This window comes from Osmerus eperlanus, chromosome 12, assembly GCF_963692335.1.
Source record: "Osmerus eperlanus chromosome 12, fOsmEpe2.1, whole genome shotgun sequence".
Taxonomy (NCBI): Eukaryota; Metazoa; Chordata; class Actinopteri; order Osmeriformes; family Osmeridae; genus Osmerus; species Osmerus eperlanus.
The window spans coordinates 7096687-7116710 of NC_085029.1; the positions used below are offsets into that span (position 1 = coordinate 7096687).

General features: G+C 43.9%; 2 protein-coding genes and 1 long non-coding RNA gene across 8 annotated transcripts in view; all 3 read right to left on the minus strand.

Annotated features, from left to right (window-relative positions):
• Positions 1-4291: 4291 nt before the first annotated feature.
• On the minus strand, positions 4292-7329 carry LOC134031841 (WAP, Kazal, immunoglobulin, Kunitz and NTR domain-containing protein 2-like). 4 transcript variants are annotated; one of them, XR_009931956.1, is made up of 3 exons: positions 6793-7329; positions 4892-6504; positions 4292-4831 (listed from the first exon to the last, which is right to left on the minus strand). XR_009931956.1 is itself a non-coding variant. In XM_062475578.1 (3 exons), the coding sequence occupies exons 2-3, from the start codon at positions 6982-6984 to the stop codon at positions 4975-4977; spliced, it is 1722 nt and encodes a 573-aa protein (XP_062331562.1). In that variant the 5' UTR covers positions 6985-7016; positions 7166-7329; the 3' UTR covers positions 4292-4974. The 4 variants fall into 4 exon arrangements, 3 of the variants coding, with proteins under 3 accessions (XP_062331562.1, XP_062331563.1, XP_062331561.1); XM_062475578.1 differs by having other exon boundaries at positions 4292-6504; positions 6793-7016; positions 7166-7329; XM_062475579.1 differs by having other exon boundaries at positions 4292-4865; positions 4926-6504.
• A 6266-nt stretch (positions 7330-13595) lies between these two features.
• On the minus strand, positions 13596-14954 carry LOC134031480 (uncharacterized). Its single transcript, XR_009931921.1, has 2 exons — positions 14819-14954; positions 13596-14089 (listed from the first exon to the last, which is right to left on the minus strand). It is a non-coding gene; the product is annotated as an uncharacterized LOC134031480 (long non-coding RNA).
• A 3219-nt stretch (positions 14955-18173) lies between these two features.
• abcc3 (ATP-binding cassette, sub-family C (CFTR/MRP), member 3) overlaps positions 18174-20024 on the minus strand; it is a 45955-nt gene continuing 44104 nt past the window's right edge. The window contains exons 29-31 of one of the 3 annotated variants that reach the window (XM_062474095.1): positions 19844-20010; positions 19420-19614; positions 18174-18908 (exon numbers count right to left, since the gene is read on the minus strand). In XM_062474095.1, the coding sequence (XP_062330079.1) occupies positions 18797-18908; positions 19420-19614; positions 19844-20010 (474 nt within the window). In that variant the 3' untranslated portion in view covers positions 18174-18796. The remainder of the gene's footprint in view (positions 18909-19419; positions 19615-19843; positions 20011-20024) is intronic. The other 2 variants (XM_062474093.1, XM_062474094.1) reach the window with 2 other exon arrangements.

Genomic DNA, 20024 nt, shown 5'->3' on the forward strand with positions numbered 1-20024 from the left:
GTGGAGGCTTGTTTAAAAGAATTCGAGCTTTTCAGACCATACGTATTCGTGCTAACACACCATATTCGTTTTTACATCTATTTGTTTACGATTTCTGCGTTTGTATACCAGTTTGTGTGGAACCGAAAAATGCCTAATAGACGTTTTGATTTATTGATCCTCCAGTCTGTCTCCTCTAGTCTCTGATATCTTTTTTTCACCTCTCTCTCTGTGGTAACACAGCGAAGCAGGGAAGATTTGGAACAGTCTCTTTCCTCTCCTCTCTTTTCCTCTCCTCTCTCTCCCCCCCCCCTCCATTCTCTATTTCTCTCTCCCTCTCATCCCGCCCATCCCGCTCTCTCCTCTCCCTCTTTCTTCTTCTTTCCTCTCTTCTCATCTCTCAGAGAGAGAGACGATGGTGTGATTGCATAAGATAGAAGGTGACGTGGATTCAGGTCGTGGCAGAGGGAGTCTGTGTGAGTGATTAGACCAGACACTCACAGGCTAGCCAAGCTCTACTATGTCTTTGAGAGGGGAGAGAGAGGGAGAGGGAAAGAGAGAGAGAGAGAGAGAGAGAGAGAGGGAAAGAGAGAGAGAGAGAGAGAGAGAGAGAGAGAGAGAGAGAGAGAGAGAGAGAGAGAGAGAGAGAGAGAGAGAGAGAGAGAGAGAGAGTGAGAGAAAGTGAGAGAAAGTGAGAGAGAAAGTGAGAGAGCAAAGGAGAATAATAAAGAGAGAGAGAGAGAGGATATTAACCTTGGTTGTCCCAGAGCTGAGAAACACTTCATTCCACAGGACTGGTGTTCTATTCCTGACCACCCTGCTGTTCCTAAAATACACGATGTGAAGGAGTTAGAGAACTCTGACATATGCATGCACACACACTCTTACACACACACATACACACACACCCTACACACACGTACAAACACAAATACCACACGCACACTGTATCACACACATGCATCTAAGCTAAGCAGTCAGAAGATTACCAAATGTTCATAACAAAAAGTTTGAAGAGATTTAACCTTCTGAAAGTAGAACCAAGTCTCCCAGCCTAGAGGAATGTGTTTTAATCAGCATCAACTACTTATTGTTATTTCACCAACATTGATAGCATGTGTGTCTGTGTGTGTGTGCAGTATGTGTTTATGTCCGTTTGTGTGTAAAGTGTGTAAAGTGTGTTCTTGTGTGGGAGTATGAGTGTGCATGTGTGTAAAGTGTGTGTGTGTGTGTATTTGCCTGCTGTTACATAAAGGCAACGGCAGTGGAGCAGAAGTGACCCTTGGCTCATTAACGGCTTTGCAACACCAGGTCGTTAGCGTCGTAATCTAGCCGGTGAATCAGGGAGAGAGAGGGCATCGCTATGGGAACGACCCGGCACATTTCTCTCTAGTCGGTCATGAGCATCTTCCCGTCTCCCCGGGGTTAAGGGTACGAGTGCCACCCCAAAACACAGGACGGGACAAGGAGAGCCCTCACACAGCGGCTTGACTGACCCTCACTGGCAGTGGGCCGCCCTGTCCTGAAGTGGCCTCGAAAACCAAAGTGGAGCTGTTTGTGGAAGCTGCAGTTATTATGCGCTCTGTACAGGGAGGATGGGGATTCTGGGGGGGGGGGCGGGATTGAGGGACGTGAGTTGAGCTCTTTAACAACAAGGCTAGGCTGCAATCTAGTGGAGAGTATGTGTTATTGCAGTCTGTTGAAGCGTTATACACCATCGGCCATCAACTACCAGGTGACTAGCTAACTCTGACCATAAGACTACATCAAAGTTGACTTGAGTTCTGAGGTTGCGGAGGTCTCAAAGATGGATGGGTACATAAAATCACTGGAACACCCAAGTTTGAATTTCATGTCTCTTTTGGTCCTCTAACTCTTCAGGGTGTGATCTGGTGCAACCCCCACCACCACCACCACCCCCACACCACCAGGATGAAACACTGAGCTGTACAGATGATGAAATGCAGAGAAATTAAGTCTGGAGAGAAATCCCCAGCTCAGATGTTTTGTGTTTTGAGGAGGAAGACTTCTGCCAGACTTCTGCAGAAATGTCCTGGATCGACAGCAGAGGAGGCTGTAGACCAGCAAATCCCTCCTGGGGAGAGTTCAGTCACTGCAGAGGGATACAGTTGCCATAGAGGCGGATACAGTTGCTAAAGAGATGGATAGAGATGTATAAAGTCACTATGGAGATGGGTGCAGTCGCTGTAGCGATAAGGAAAGTCACAACACAGACAGGCACAGTCACTATAGAAACAGGTACGATGGGGAGTCAGGTGGCTGAGCGGTTAGGTAGTCGGACTCTTAATCTGAAGGTTACCGGTTCGATTCCGGGCTATGCCAAATGAAGTTGTGTCCTTGGGCATGGCATTTCACCCTACTTGCCTCGGGGGGAATGTCCCTGTACTTACTGTAAGTCGCTCTGGATAAGAGCGTCTGATAAATGACTAAATGTAAATGTACGATAGTTCCAGAAGGATGCAGTTGCAACAGAGACCAGAGCCTCGACCAGTAGGCCTTGGTCAAACCAACATCAGCTTAGAAAGCAGAAAAACATCAAGTTGAGAAGATATACAGTTATAATTAAAACTTTACCCTGAAAAATTATAACAAGTGCCAAATAAATTAATGATTGATTGATAGATTATATAGATTATATAGATAGATACATAGATGGATAGATAAATAGATAGATAGATAGATTATATAATTTCATGTGATATGGTAATACCAGACACAGCTCATGAATCATGACCACCCATCTGACTAATTTGTTCCACAGGCGCCCCTGTCCCATAGGACACTGCTGTAGGCCACACGCACATGCACACACACACACACATACACACACACAGACACAGAGGCCAGAACACACATACACAAATTGTGCGTTTGTGTGTATGTGCTTGTGTGAGTACTGTACTCGTGCTTGTGTGTGCATGAACGCATTGAACCCCACAAAAAATCAGTGAAGAATGATTGGTGTAGCAGAGTTCAACCAAGGGCATATCTAACAAATGTTTTGTTTGCACAAGTCACCTGAAAAGACATGTAAAAAGAATAGGTTATGGTTTATTAAATACTATAAAAGCTACGGTTCACATATGCTCAGCATATGCTGTTTTAATTGATAGTAAATATGCGATTTTGTAAACCCAAACTTTGTAGGTTTTAAAAGTGTTGTTTTACTGTAATTGGAAAGCACGAGAAATAAAACCCTGATTGGTGGTTATAATTGTTTGAGCTCATTGGCCAATTTTTTCCCCATTGATGTTGTTACAGTAAAATGTTGGTTGGCTCACCAACAGAGGTTAGAGTGTCACGGGAGCTGAGGAGGACCTTACTGTACCCCACACATGCAGGCTCAGGGTTGTTTTCTACTGGAACTGGGGGGAGGAACACAGATCAGAGGGGAAGTTTTTACTATGCCACAGGGGGGGACATGGGTGGACCAGCCTGGCTCTGGGGCCAGAGTTTGCAAAAGGGGGAGAGAGGGGAAGAGACGGAGGAAGGAAATGGTAAGGGGGGAGGGAGAAGGAGGTGTAGAGGAGATAAAAAGGAGGGAGGAGAGGAGAAGAAGGAATTAGAGGGGGAAAGAAGAGTGAGAGGGAGGGAGAAAGAGAGAGAAGGAAGGAAGGAAGGAAAGAGAAGGAGAGGAGGAATATCCTACAGTACCACACAGAAGCAGACCACAGAGGCAAAGCAATATCCAAAATCCTTTATTTATAACACACACACTTTTATGCAAAACATCATAAAGAGTAAATATGAGGCAGTTGTAGAGAGAACAAATGAAAAGGGTTTCAAATGTGTAAAACAAACTTGGCAAAAGAGCAACAAAAAGGCTTTTTATCAAATAAATAGCAAAAATCTGAGCCAGCAACAGATGAAAGGCAAGCATAAAAAAGATGTTTCTTGCTCATTAGTGTTTGAGAAACCTTTGAGAAAATATATTACAACTTACAACTAAGTGCACTAACAGAGTCCTAGCACACACATAAGGGCAACAAAAAAACCTTAAGAACCATGATGCGGGGAACAAAAACACACAACATCAACTTGGATTTGCCATGTGAAGAGAAACGAAAAAAGACAATAAAAATACCAAACTGACAGTGCTTGGATAGAGTAGTATTTACAAGAGCAACGATAGGCAGCAGGTCTGCAACCTCCATTTCTAAGAGAGAGAGAGAGGGGGGGGAGAGAGAGAGAGAGAGAGAGGGGGGGGAGAGAGAGAGAGAGAGGAGAGAGAGAGAGAGAGAGAGAGAGAGAGAGAGAGAGAGAGAGAGAGAGAGAGAGAGAGAGAGAGACTGGGGAGCCTGAGAACGGTGATGGATGTCTCCGGTGTCCACAAACATGCTAGATGAATTTAGAACCAGCATCGGCACCACAACAGAACCGCTCCACGGAGAGGTCTGGGAATTCCCTTGCATGTTTTCTGGACTTAAAAGACTGAAATTGTTTTTTTGCAAACGATATGTTATGTTATATGTCTCAATGCATATGAGGAAGGAGGTATAGAACAACAAGAAAGACTAATGGAAGTTAAATAAAGAACAAGGATGATGAACATGCTTTGGTTACTACACATGCAGAACGTCTTGGAAAAACTATACAGATTATAACAGATTTTAGTTTGACTCTATTTTCACACTGGAAACTATTATTTGACAACATTCATCAATGTGAATGTATGACATGCATCGAGCCATTTATCAAACAGTGATCGGATGGATTGTTTCAAAACTAAACATCATTGATAATCAATGTAATGTGATGTTAGGTTTATCGTGACAGTCAGTGTTTGGGTGTGTCTGTGTGCGTGTGTGGAGACGTGTGGAGGAGTGTGTTCGTGTGGAGATGTGCGAAAGTGTGTGTATGTGAAGGTGTGCAAAGTTGTGTGCGTGTGGAGATGTATGTGTGTGTGTGTGTGTGTGTGTGTGCAGAGGTTCTCACATGTGTGAGGGATGGTCAACAAAGCCTCCTCAGTCCTGCTTACTGAATACTGGGGAACTCTTTAAGGATGTCACAGGTGTTCTTGGAGATGACCTCTCTGAGCTTCCGTACGCGGCGGGTGCTGGACGCCCCCACGTAGCTCTCCGGCTGCAGCACCGCCATCCCATCTCTCACGTCTCCCATGACGATGACCTGGCCCTCGCTGGCCACGCCTGTGATGTTGGGGCAGGGGCAGTTCCAGTCCATGTTCAGGAAGGTGACCTCCAGGGGCTCCTTGCCGAAGAACCTCAGGCCCATCTTCTCGTCCTTCAGGATCTCCTCCACGGTCACCAGGGCCTGGCCCGAGTCCTTGTCCTCAGTGAGCCCCGACATGCGTCCCAGGATGACGAAGTCGCTCTTGCAGAAACTGGTCACCATCTTGCCCCTGGGTTTGCAGGCCTTGCAGTGGTGGTTCTTGGGGAAGGGGCACATCTCCTCGCAGGCCTCCTTGGACTCAAAGTTGTTGTCGTTGCCGCTGCAGCCGCCGTAGATGAAGGACTGGCACTGCCTCAGGGTGCTGCTGTAGACCCAGCGCGGCTCGTAGGCCTTGCAGGGCCCCTGGAGGCTGGGGAGGCCGCAGGGCTCGGCCAACTCGGGGCCGCAGCACAGCATGCACGCCTCGTAGCTGTCCAGGCTCTTCCTGCCGGAGCCGCAGCTGCCGTGGGCGAACGACAGGCAGGTGTTCCTCTTGGGCTCGTAGTACCAGCTCACCTTCTCCTCAGCGCACTCCTCCTCCACGTCGGGGGGTCTCGTGCATTCCTCGGCCTGGCAGCGGGTCTGGTTCTCTGGCTGGAGGCTCCTCAGGGCCTCCCGGGGGAGCACGGTGAGGGGGTGGTGGGCCTGTGCGGAGCCAGTGGGGTTCTGGGCAGTGCAGGTGTAGATGCCAGAGTCCTGGGGCTGGGCGTTGTAGATGACCAGCTGGCCGATGTTGGTGACAACCACATTGCCTCGGACGTGGTTGGGCGTCATGACGACCCGCTCCACCCCCTCTGCCTCCTGCCGCTCCCAGCTGATCTCCGGCTGGGGACGACCGCTGATATCGCACAGGAAGCTGGCCGTGTCGCCAGCGGTTATCGACTGGTGGGAGGGGCTGCTGGTCAGGACGGGCGCCTGGGACTCTTTGGCGGGCGGGGTCGTCTCCTGGAGGGGGGCCGTGGTTGGTCGGATGGTGGTCTCCACAGGCAACGGAGGGCTGGTGTTGGGCCAGGTGTGGTGGAAGCGACAGGTTACCACGGAGAGAGAGGTGCCCTTGGAGCAGGCCTCAGCGTCCATGTAGCACTTGTTATAGTAGGTCATACCGTCAGAGGCACAGGTGAAGTGCGGCTCTCTCTCGCAGCGGTCTCGACACTTGCACACGGGCTGCCCGTCCCAGATGTCGCACTCGGAGCCCTGCTGCGTGCACATGAAGCTGGCGCACGTGGCCTCCTTGGGCATTCCCACCGGACCCTTCTTCCCGTCGACATAACGAGCCGCGACACAACTCTGGTTGCCGCACACGTTGGCACAACATTTTTCAAACGTCTCACATTCCTGTGGAGGAGAAAATTACTCTGATTAGGGCAATAAAACGGTTAAAACGTAATACTATGGAATTACTCTTTGTCGGGCAAAAAATGTTGGGTGTCAAGACTACACGCGATGTTTTGTTACTTCCATTTTAGCTATGTTGATAATAAAAAAATAAGTGTCAAGAAAAGAGTTAAAGCGTTTGAAAACACTTAAATTAGAAATACAGCACATATAGTTTAGTAGCCTATATGTCAATATTTAAAAACTTTGCAATAACATTTTAATCAAATCAATGGATCAGAAACGCACCTGGTCAGATTCGCATTCCCGCATGCAGGTACTCATGGCGTCCACCCACAAGTTAGGGTTCATCTCGTTGGGGCAGATGCCCGCATGGGAGTAGGCTACTCGGGCCACCGACATGGTCTTGACCCGGTGGTCCATACAGACTCCCAGGCAGAGTAAGAACCAGATCCACCGGGGAAACAGCATCCACCACATCTCCAGCGCGCGAAGATTAAAACGAAAATCCGCTGAGAGAAAGTCGAATGTTTTTTGTAGTTAAAATTACTGTCAAAATATGGTGCCTTTCTTCAATTTTAAAATGTCATCAAAAATCTAACAGAATGAAAACGTCTGCAGGGTAAATTAATCTAAAGAACGTATTACTACTACTCCAAACTTATTGGAGTAATGAGATCACTGTGAAGGTCCGGTTCGATAAGGAATCTATGCAATGTGGATGCACTATTTATACTTTCTGACACAATATTCTCTACACATGCGGTCTCTCTAACAATGTAACTAGCCAAGTTGCTCGCCTATGACAGTTATGAATTGCGTCTAAGGATGTTGAAATAACTTTGAAAAAACATCAGTGGTAAACCGGGGTTGGGGCTGGGGCGCACCTGCCTGTTAAAAGGATTTCTGGTATCCCCATTTAACCCTTTCCAGGCCTCAATACTGTAAGAGTGAACTGCAGGCACACAGCGCGTGGAAACACAATTTGGCAGTTGGAGCTGGACTACGGCCTATGTTCACGTTGCAATATGGATTTAATTTGTGTCCGCTATGTAAGCTAATGCAATACACATTTCAGCATTTGCATTTTGCCTCATAAAAATAACTTAAGAAATCAGTTTGTATCCTATGTTCGCAACATTGTTGTTGTATTCATTAAGTAGCCTATGGATAATTCTAGGGATAGATATGAATAATCGGCGTTTATCTCAATTTTAAATACAACGGATAACTGACTTAACTTTGGCATCTGTTGCTGACATGGCAATGTAGGTTGGTGTTGAAATATAGTGTCAGTGTAGCCCTTTGTGAAATACAAAAACGATTTGGCCTAACAATTACATTTGATTTTATTTTGGAATGTTTGCCGCAGGATAGATACTTTTACATAAACCCCATTCATATGTAATTGTTGTAAAATTGAGTTGTAAAATGATACGCAAGCAAGATACATAAATGTATTACATGAAATAAGATTCTCATTTTTTGAATATTTGGATTGCCTTTTAAAGGCTATAAGAATAAATGTTCTGTCTTGACACTGTTATGTAATCAGTAATGTTTATCATGGGGTTTGTTTAACCTTGTGCCATGAAAAAAAAGAAACGATGTTTCCTACCGCATATCCAACTGACAAGGTTCTCATGAGGACACAGGTTGATGCTGTTGGACTTCCTCCATGTTCTTTAAGTGTCTGTATTAGTCCTACTACAAACAACATAGGCTATTCATAGGATTACTATATAGTACATGTACACTTCACTTTAGTGATTTGGTCACACACTGTGTTTCGAGCAGATATGCATCCATCTAGAAACATTTACTTACAAAGTATTAACCCCCTACATTATCAGTACATTTATGTTTCATACAGCATGTATGCTCAATCGCGCCTTGTGCCCTTGGCCTCGCATTGGGTCATGCAGCTCCATGCTCCTCACAAGACCACGTCTGTGCTCTGCCGTCCTGTCAGACCAGGTCTCCGGTTCGTTAGTGTTGAGCTGCTTCAGATAAACACGGTACATGTTCTGCACATTCTACAAAGGCCGGCTTTGTGTTGTGATTTACTTCCCCTCTAAATACCACCTTGCGGGCCCTACTAGAGGGATTGGTGGTGCTGTAGCTCACAGATATGGTTTATCCTCAGGTGCCCTTTGGACTGAACCCATCGGCATGATCAGGTGGGCTGAGGAAAAGGGAATTGAACCCAGACCTTTTGTGCAGAGATATGATACAGTGCAATGCAACGCCACACAGCATAACACAACACATGACACAACATAACACGAGCAAAACTCGACTTTGCATAACAGACCAGCCACGTCACACAACACAACAAAGCACAGCAGTGTGTGTGTATGTGTGTCTGTACACATACATGGCACTACAAGTGTTCATGTGAGTGGACCTACTGTAATCGTTGTAATCCTATTACCAACGTTTTGCGTGTTTTCAAATGAGAAACAAATGCGTGCTCCAGTGTGCCAGCATGTTACATCTCTGTTGTAGCGGACACAATTCTCTGGGCATAAATTCGTTCACGTTTTTCCATATGTCTAATCATGCGTTTGAATAATCGCACCACACACCCAATCCTTCATTGTGGGCATCCAGCCTGATTAAATAAGTACAGCCTAAGCATGAGAGAACCGGAGGGTCGGTCGGGTTCTTCCCAGACCTGCCTGGACCAGGGATGTGTTTTGCGGCGAGAAATCCAATGTGTTCGACAAAGAGTGATTGATGAAAACGTTTCATGTAAAAAAACAATAACCAGGAAATGGAAAGCTGCGGAACATTCTGTAACGTAAGCCTGTAACATGTGAGGGCAGACTTTCACCTGAGATGGCCTCTGTCATCACCCCTCCTGCCGTCTGGCAGTGAGAAATGAAATGCTTCATCTGGAGAAGAAATTAATAAACTCATGTCAGAACCTGTGTGGATGGATGGCTCTGGAGGCCATAAACAGGTAGATAATTATAGACCGATTTTCTTGAAGACGTGACAAGGTAAACACGAAAATCTTTAAATGGAATGAGTACTCGAAATTGTACAAAATCATTCAACGTTATGCCCTTAGCAAGAGGGTATTTAAGGATACAGGGTTCCTTTGAGGAGAGACAGCGAGGAAAAAAGCAACAACACAATTCTTGTTTCAGGATTTTATAGCTTTATGAGTGATCATTCAGGCTTAAACTGTTACGAAACAATATGCAGCATTTGAGAACAACTAATAAGTTAGCAAAACCTTCATATCCAGGCAAAGGCAAGACCCCTTTCACATGGACCCGGTCCGGTGGTTTGGTAAAAGCTCGCTCAGAACTGAAATCAGAAGATCCCAGATTTTGAGATCACATTTTGTAATTGTACGATAGAAATCTGCACCTGAACAGCATTTAAGGGGATCTTGGGATAGCCATTATCAAACATCTTCCCATCACCCCACTGTCAGTTTCTTTCTTCAGTCCTCACAGAGACGGCTTTCAACGAGTCCATTTAACATCCTTTGGGGCAACACTGACAAAGCACAGACACAGAGTCTTACAAAAACAAAGATGACTTTGTTGAGATTCTTGCTTCATAACCACTTGGTGGGGAGTTGTTTTCAATCATTCAGTAAATACCAATTCCTGTGCCCGCGGCACAAACTGAAAAGTGAGGTTGTGTGAGGCTTGCAGTGCCAACTCAGACACTGTTTCATGTGGCAGTAGGTTGAAGTGTATGGCAAGCCGTTTTATCATTTAACCAATGAATTCTTGATATCCAAAATTCGAATTTTTGATATCAAGAATTCAATTTTGGATATCAAGAATTCCAATTTTGGATATCAAGAATTGCATTTTGGATATCAAGAATTCGAATTTTGGATATCAAGAATTGCATTTTGGATATCAACAATTCGAATTTTGGATATCAACAATTGCATTTTGGATATCATCAATTCGAATTTTGGATATCAAGAATTGCATTTTGGATATCAACAATTCTAATTTTGGATATCAATAATTGCATTTTGGATATCAACAATTCGAATTCTTGATATCCAGAATTGAATTCTGGATATCAACAATGTATGCTAATGACTTTCATGTGGGCGGGAGTAGGCAGGCTACGTAAATTCTGTTTGCAAAGGCGTAACATTTTCTACGCTAAGAGCGTTGCCCACTGCGGCCATTGTAGACTTTGCCATCCGTTGGCGTTTGGTTTAGTTCAACATTGATTTTGAAAATGGATGAAGTTGGATGTTTTGAGACCCCAAAAAACGTAATCATTGTCCTTTTTTTATTTTTATGAATGTATTGTATGTGTAACATCGTTATCTGGGTTCAGATTAAATTCCACTAAATTGGCAGAACTACGCCATCTACTGTTCAAATGTGTACCTGCTCCGAGTAGCAGGTACACACGAGTAACATACGCACGAAAATTTATGAGACTATACCACCCAATAATTTGAAGCACTACTGGCATACATTAAGCTTTCAATTATTTGTAATAAAACTACTAAACTTTCCTCTTGGAGCTATAGATGCTAAACCGTCCAACACAATGGCCTATGTTGTTCATGTGGGAGGGAAAAAGCAGGCATTGTGTTTTATTATTTCACAAATATGTTGAAATGATGCAGTTCATAACAAAAGATGCAGTCATTAATTCCTAGGACTGGCATTTCCAATGGGTGTTATTAAGTGCTTTGAGCGGCTAGTCAAATCATTCATCTGCTCCTCGCTGCCCCCCACCCTGGTCCAACAGGTCTACAGACGATGCCATCGCTCTGACTATGCACACCACTCTCTCCCACCTGGACAAAGGGAATACGTATGTGAGGATGCTGTTCATTGACTACAGCTCAGCATTCAACACCATCATCCCCTCCAGACTGGTCTCCAAGCTTGTGGACCTGGGACTGAGCACCTCCCTCTGCAAGTGGATCTTCCACTTCCTGACAGGGAGGCCACAGGTGGTGAGAATCGGTGACCGCACCTCATCCGTACTGATCACCAACACAGGCACCCCCCAGGGCTGTGTGCTCAGCCCTCTCCTGTTCTCCTTGTTCACTCACGACTGTGTGGCAACGCACAGCTCCAACCTCCTTGTTAAGTTTGCTGACGACACAACCATCGTGGGCCTCATCTCTGACAGTGACGAGTCAGCCTACAGAGAGGAGGTTGACACCCTGACATCATGGTACCAGGACAATAACCTCTCTCTCAACATCAGCAAGACCAAGGAGATGATTGTGGACTATAGGAGGCGGCAGGAGGAGGAGCATGCACCCCTACTCATCAACGGATCTGAAGTGGAGAAGGTCAACTGCTTCAAGTTCCTCGGGGTGAACATCAGCAACGACCTCACCTGGTCTGTTCACACGGACAAGGTGGTCAAAGCGGCCCGTAAACGCCTCTTCTTCCTGAGGAGACTGAAGAAGTTTGGTATGGACTCAGTCATTCTCACTAACTTTTACAGATGCACTATAGATATCATACTGACTGGTTGCATCACAGTGTGGTATGGGAGCTGCACAGACAGGGACCGCAAGGCCCTACGTAGTGCGGTCCGGTCTGCTGAGTTCATCATCGGCAGGAAGCTCCCAGCCCTACAGGACACCTACCACACACGATGCCTCAGGAAAGCTGGCAGGATTCTAAGAGACTGTTCCCACCCATCCTTCAGTCTCTTTACCCCGTTGCCTTCTGGCAGGCGTTACCGCAGCATCCGGTTGCGCACACGCAGACTGGACAATAGTTTCTACCCAAGGGCCATCAGGCTTCTGAATGGACACTGATATGGACATTGATTCACTGCAGACTAGTCACTTATACACTGTCACTTTCAGTACTGGTTGCACTATCAGTAACACTGCACTACTGTACCTCACTGTACTTCGCCATCAGGCTCCTGTATGGTCATTGACATAGTCACTGATCTGCAATTTTGCACTATTGTACTGTACTCCACCTAGGTTAGAATAGGTTATAGGGTTGTAATAGGTATTATGTGCATTTAGGGTTAGTATGGTGTATTATTTATTGTTATCTGTATATTTAGGAAGTTTTAGTATTAGGGTTAGTATAGTCGATTATTTATTGCTATCTGCATATTTAGAAAGTTTCACTTATTTAAGGTCAGCATAGATGTAAATTATGATCTGTGTACTTATATGTTATGTTATGCCAGGTGCTTGCGTTGTCTTGTCTTAAGAATTTCAGTGCCCAGTCTGACCTTGTGTTGTTCTGTGTACCTGACAAATAAAAGACTTGAACTTAAAGCATTCCAATTACAGTCCTAACTTGGACACACATTGCATCACTGTGTCTGTCTCACTGTACATGCATGTATGGGATTTCCCATGTACTTAAGTTATACACTAATCAATACAACTTTCACAAATCAATAGAACTAGTCATTGGATACTTAGTATGTTGTCATGTGAGTTTGTTATTGATAAGAGTAGATTGTGTGTAGTCAGGTTGAATAGATGTTCAGGGTCACGAGAAAGTACTGGGTGAACGTCCCTTGTGATGGCGGGGAGAGCTCCACCTATGATCTCTCTCTGCCCTGAGTGGTCATGGGCTGGGAGCTGGGAATCTTTCTCTGTGACTGTTGTAACACCATTAATACCTGACTATCAATATCCATGTTGAATTTATTTGACCCTATAAAACACGTTCCCCCAACTTTTGAAGCTGGGAAACATGATTGAGACCTAAGCCTGGTGTTGTGCCGTCATTTATTGTCAGAGGTCTGTTTTCTCTCCCAATCTGCAGATCAATAATACATCTAGTCACTTATAAGAATACAAAAATACAGAACTGAACTTAAGTCTCCGTTAATGAAGACGAACAAGACACTTTCTTCATCAAAGGTGAGTTCTCTGCTGGGGATCATGCTGGACAGCTTGGAGAAGGAGGCTGAGAGTATCTGATGGCCATCATGGACAACCCATCTCATCCCCACAGTGATGATGCAATGGAGAACCCGCAGCAACAGAATAGACAGCCACAATAATTAGAGGCCACACTACAATTCATTAGCTAGTGAGATAAATGCAGATATGATCAATTTTATGAATACAATGAAATAAACACAATGGAGATGGTGTATTGCAAACAAACTTTATTAAAAGAAAGTGATTATAATTCGTACAATATAAATGTGACTTTGGATTTATTTAATAGCTTCACATAAAACATTACATTGATACCTGCCCCCTCTAATAACTACTTATCCCTAGCACATGAGATGTAAAGGTAAAAGTTTGTACACAATATGGGCACATTCCTCTGATCTAACGTTGCTGACATATCAAATATCAATCAAATAGTAGTCGGAGTATGAGGTGTTGTCTTCTGCTTTTGCTGGTGAGATCAGATTGGATTACCTTTAAAGTCACATTCATATGTGTGCATGTTCAGAAGACCAGCAGCTCAATAAACATAGGTGAACTGTGTCCTTTCTTCAGACTGAATCCAGATGAGCTGTTCAACCAGGTAGACAAGGTCCACCATGTGGGCTGTGGACAGCGGCTTTGGACAAGGTCAGCTTGGTGTTGTCAGGCCAGGTGGTCATGATCCAAGGACTGGGCCACCTACAATAAATAAATAAGAGAAAGAAATAAGAGGGAACATTTTTTAGATCAGGGGTATTCAACTTCTATGCAGTCTTGAGTCTGCAGTCTTTCTGTTTTACCTCATCACCGTCACTCACCCTCCCAGCAGTGTCACAGATAAAATGTATGCCCTGATTGGAGCCTTCAAATGAATAAAAAAAACTAGCTTGTCCAGAGTTACATATTAAGGGACTTAGATTAAAAACAATACCATCATCAGAATTGTGACTGACCCTAGTTCCACATCCCACACATCAAGGCGACATGTCTGGGGAAATTAGGACGTTGTGTCACCATACACCATAGGCTACCAGAGTATGTCTCCTTAGACAGGCTCTGGCATTACTTTTCGCAAACTGCTAGTCTATATAGTCCAGCAGTCTCCAAACTTGTTTCTGAAGAGCTACTTGCCTGTAGGTTTTTGATCCAACAACACTCATTTGACCTGATACGAGTTACCTGATCAACCAGATAATAATTAGAATCAGGCGTGCTAGTGTTGGACCTTAAACCTACTGGCAGGTAGCTCTTCAGAAACAGGATTGGAGACTCGTATAGTCTATTATATTCATATCTTTTCACGTTTCATGATGAGCTAGCCTAGCTAGCTAGAGTACAGTAGCATTAACGTGTGCTTGCTAGCTCGACTGTAGTGCTAGTTATCGAACAAAACAAAACAAAGTATAAAAGCCAAAACTAGTACAGTACCTCTTTTGTTGGGTGGTCCACGTAGGTTTCTTATGAGATTATGAGACTTTTTCATTACAAACACTTGCACAGACATCTTCCAACCCGTCTGCTACGGTACGAGCAGACTAAACCCAACAGAATCCCAACTTTTGCGTAGTGTACGCAACGTTTTTTTAAACTCCCCCCACTCCCCTACCCATTGGTTTACAGCTTTAATTACGCAAATGTATGCTAACTTGATATCCAGAATTGCATTTTGGATATCAAGAATTCGAATTGTTGATATCCAGAATTGCATTTTGGATATCAACAATTAGAATTTTGGATATCCAGAATTGCATTTTGGATATCAACAATTCGAATTGTGGATATCAAGAATTGCATTTTGGATATCAACAATTCGAATTTTGGATATCAAGAATTGCATTTTGGATATCAAGAATTCTCATTTTGGATATCAAGAATTGCATTTTGATATCCAAAATATCCATTTTGATATCCAGAATTGTATTTTTGATATCCAAAATTGGAATTGTTGATATCCAAAATGGAATTCTGGATATCCAAAATTCGAATTTTTGATATCCAAAATTCGAATTCTTGATATCAACAATTCAATTCTGGATATCCAAAATTCGAATTCTTGATATCCAAAATGCAATTCTGGATATCAAGTTAGCATACATTTGCATCAAATTTGCGTACTTAAAACTAAACCAATGGAGTTGAAGAGTGAACACATGCGCAAACGCCGACAGTGAAAATCTTTGAGTTCTTTCCATGTTGCAAGAGATGGGATAGCAAGGCTACTGCAAGGGCGATTTGTACAGGAATTTTTTGTAATAAGCAGGTTTATTAACATGGGTCCGTGTACCTTGTGGCCATTGGTTTTTCTATTTTGCAACCCGTGTTGACAAACGCAAAATAGGGCCGTAATATCGTTTTGTCACTTTAGTAAGTCGAACACACATTTAAGTATAACGGCTTGTTTTTGGTTGTTTCGTTTTTTTTTATTATAATGAAATAACCATATAACACAAATGGTATAACGAGCCATTAATCGTTGTTTTGATTATTCCATATCCTTTATGCTGATATCTGCAAAAGATAAAAAATAGGCTCGTAATATCGATTTGTCCATTTCGGAAGTCAGAACCAGATGATGGGGAAATGCGTGGTATCCGTTGTTTTGTTTTATTTTGGAATAACGGAATAACCATATAACACAAATGTTATTACGAGCCTGCAGATCACAGGATTTTTTTTTTAAAGCTAGTCGTTGCTGCCCTCTGGTGTTCGCAAGTAATAACACCCCCAATAGTTTCACATTTTTCCCCCTCTCTCTCTTTTTCACTTGTGCCAGTAAGCATAATACGGCCGATCAAACAAATGAGTAAATGGCTCGTTATACCGTTTGTGTTATATGGATATTCCGTAATTCCAAAATGAAACAAAACAACGGAAACCAAGCCTTTCCCCATAATCTGGTTCTGACATCCAAAATGGACAAAACGATATTACGAGGCTATTTTTCATTTTTTGCAGATACCAGCATAAAGGATATGGAATAATTAAACAAACCAGTAAATGGCTCGTAATAACATTTGTGTTATATGGTTATTCCGTTATTCCAAAATAAAACAAAACAACGGATACCACGCATTTCCCCATCATCTGGTTCTGACTTCCGAAATGGACAAATCGATATTACGAGCCTATTTTTTTTATCTTTTGCAGATATCAGCATAAAGGATATGGAATAATCAAAACAACGATTAATGGCTCGTTATACCATTTGTGTTATATGGTTATTTCATTATTCCCCCAAAAAAACGAAACAACCAAAAACAAGCCGTTATACTTAAATGTGTGTTCGATTTACTAAAGTGACAAAACGATATTACGGCCCTATTTTGCGTTTGTCAACACGGGTTGCAAAATAGAAAAACTAATGGCCACAAGGTACACGGACCATTCAGTACACGCGCAGCCATGTTAACTAGCATTGTTTAAATGATAAAACGGCTTGCCAAGATATAACATAGAACATGCAAATATAATCCCGCCCCCATTAAGGTCATTAACATACATTGTTGATATCCAAAATGCAATTCTTGATATCCAAAATTCGAATTGTTGATATCCAAAATACAATTCTTGATATTCAAAATTCGAATTGTTGATATCCAAAATGCAATTCTTGATATCCAAAATTCGGATTGTTGATATCCAAAATGCAATTCTTGATATCCAAAATTCGAATTCTTGATATCCCAAATGCAATTCTTGATATCAAAAATTCGAATTTTGGATATCAAGAATTCATTGGTTAAATGATAAAACGGCTTGCCATAGAAGTGTGTCACCCCAGGCAAATGTATTCCCGGAGGAGAAGAACCCCAGAGATGCCTGACATAGGATGACACTGAGACTTGGCAGTACATTGAGCTGGGCTGCGGGCTTCTTGCTGTGAGGTGTCTGATCATAAACGGCCCTCCCATGGATGAGGGTGTGTGTTTGTGTGGTGTACATGTGTGTATGTGTGTGTCTGTATGTGTGTATACATGTATGTGTCTGTGTTTGCTTGAGTGAGTTTGTGAGTGTCTGTGTGTCTGTTAACATGAGTTTGAGTCTGTGCGTTTGCATGAGTGGGTGTGTCTGTGTGTTTGCATGAGTGTCTGCATATTTGTGAGTTTGCATGAGTGATGGTGAGTGTCTAGGTGTGCGTGTGTGAAATGCCCGGATCTCATGTTTGTGTGAGGGACCCGATCCAGGATCAGCAGTGCTATGGAGGGTGAGCGTTATATTAGACCTCAGACCAGCTCTGTGAGGCAGGGCTGAGTCACAACAGTAGAACCTCTCATTGCATGTTTGAGGTGATGAAATCTTTGAGATTCGTGTTTATTACTTTTTCATTTCAAGTTATTTTGTTCATTTGAATACCAAACAGCTACAGAATGTCTACCAGGAATGTTTGCATTGTCATGGATTGTTGTTAGTTTGATGGCAACTTTACCCTGTTTGTGTTTAGACTTAATCCAGTGTAGTTGCCAAACCGCCTAGTGTCCTCAGAAACAGGTGTAACTTTACACTTCATATTCAGCTGCCTCAACATGTTGTCTGTCTGGTTGTCTGGTTGTGTGTCTGGCTGCAAATCTGCCTGTCTGTCTACCGGTCAGTCTATGCATCTGTCTGCATGTCGTTCTGTCTGCAAGTCGTTTTGTCTGTAGGTCTGTACGTCTGGCCTTTGGGCCGTCTGGCCCAAAGGTGTATTTGTGTGAATACTGCCCCCTCTAGTGGGACGAGACCTATACAAACCTCTCAATCAAGTTCTTCATTTATGCAATTTACAGTACATTGTGTCGTATTACAATTGGGTCTGTTTTATTAACGTTTAAATAAAAACAACCCCAGAAATTCAGCTTTTTGTAATATATGTATATTTTTTTTATAAAGGTATGACCATCTTTTATATATTTCGGTAGTACAGAATTCAAGTTTTTACAGATTTGGTTCACAAAAGAATCACACAACCAACTGAGCAAACTTCCCTACATAAGACAACTCTGAACAGATTTAATAAAAGATTAAATAAAGATACAGTATAAAAATAGCTGGGTTCGTTGCAAAACAGTGTTTGTGTGTGTTTGGAAATTACAGTGGCACAGTTTGTAGAAAAAGACAACCTACAAAAAAACAAACAAATAACGAATGTTTATCCTGGTTTTGCAATGGACAGCTGCAACGATACATTCACTGGCCTTCTCTTCTTTCACAAGGCACTATGGAACTGACACAAGAGATTGGCCCAATCCCATTTCCACCAACTAAACTAAAAGGTACGTCACATGACAATAATCACAGAAATGAAATATACAAATTCCTACAGAAAAAATAAAAATGGCACTGTTCCAATTCAAGAGCTGGAATGTACAGCGGCCTGAGTAGAAATGGGATTGGTCTCGAGCCGACGGGGTGCTGGGAGACGGGGCGGAGCTACTGGACCAAGCCTGCGTCCTTGGCCATGCCGTAGAAGATGCCTCGCTGTGATAGGAGGCTGGAGGGAGTATCAAACTCAGCGACCTGTCCCTTGTCCAACACCAGCACTCTGCAGAGTGGGAGGAGGAGGAGAGAAGAGGAGGAGAGGAGGAGGAGGAAGAGAGGAGGAGAGGAGGAGGAAGAGAGGAGGAGGAAGAGAGGAGGAGGAGGAAAGGAGGAGGAGAGAAGAGGAGGAGGAGGAGGAAGAGAGGAGGAGAGGAGGAGGAAGAGAGGAGGAGGAGGAAAGGAAGAGGAAGAGAGGAGGAGGAGGAAGAGGAAGAGAGGAGCAATAAGAAGGGGAGGGGATGGATGAGGAGGGGAGGGAAGGGGAGAGTAAAGCAGGAGGTAGAGAAGAAGTGAGGGAGGATAGAGAGGAGAGAATCAGAAGGAGCACAGAGGAGGAGAAGGTACAGGAGAAAGAAGGGAACAAAGGTTGAAAAGAGAGTAATGGAGGGTCAATGACATCCTGAACTAAAAGAAACCTCAAAGTATCTGTGTGTGTTTGTGTGTGCGTGACGTAGCTGGTGTAGTCCATGATAGTGTTGAGTCTGTGTGTGTGTGTTTGTGTGTGTGTGAGGTACCTCGTGTAGTCCATGATAGTGTTGAGTCTGTGAGCGATGGTAAAGACGGTGCAGTCCTCAAACTGGGTCCTGATGGTGGACTGGATGAGGTCGTCCGTCTCCAGGTCGATGGCAGCCGTGGCTTCATCCAGAACCAGGATCCTCGTCTTCCTCAGCAGAGCACGAGCTAGACACACCAGCTGCCTCTGGCCCACACTGGACACACACACACATGAGCACACGCACATACATGTACACACACATGTACACAGATGTACACACACACATATATACGTACACACACACACACGTGTACACACATTGTTATCTTTTTAAGACGTCCAATTCTGTCCTGACTTAACAGAACGCAACTCAAATCACTCTCTACATCATGGCCTACTGGCACTGATTCCCAGGTATGACCTTCGACCCGGCAGTGGTTTACCTGAGGTTCTCTCCTCCCTCGGAGCACTCCAGCTCCAGTTTGGCCGGCTGGTTGCTGACGAACTTGTGGAGGTGGGAGTGTTCCAGAGCCCCCCACACCTCCTCCTCGCTGTAATGCTCAAAGGGGTCGAGGTTCATCCTGAGGGACCCCGAGAACAGCACCGGTTCCTGTGGGTCACCAG

What these genes read in the sequence shown, in the direction of transcription:
- LOC134031841 (XM_062475578.1), bottom strand. Translation starts at nt 6,984, where the DNA reads ATGTGGTGGATGCTGTTTCCCCGGTGGATCTGGTTCTTACTCTGCCTG. An exon ending in GGGAATGCGAATCTGACCAG is followed by an intron (nt 6,505 to 6,792) that starts GTGCGTTTCTGA and finishes TCTCCTCCACAG; the next exon opens with GAATGTGAGACGTTTGAAAA.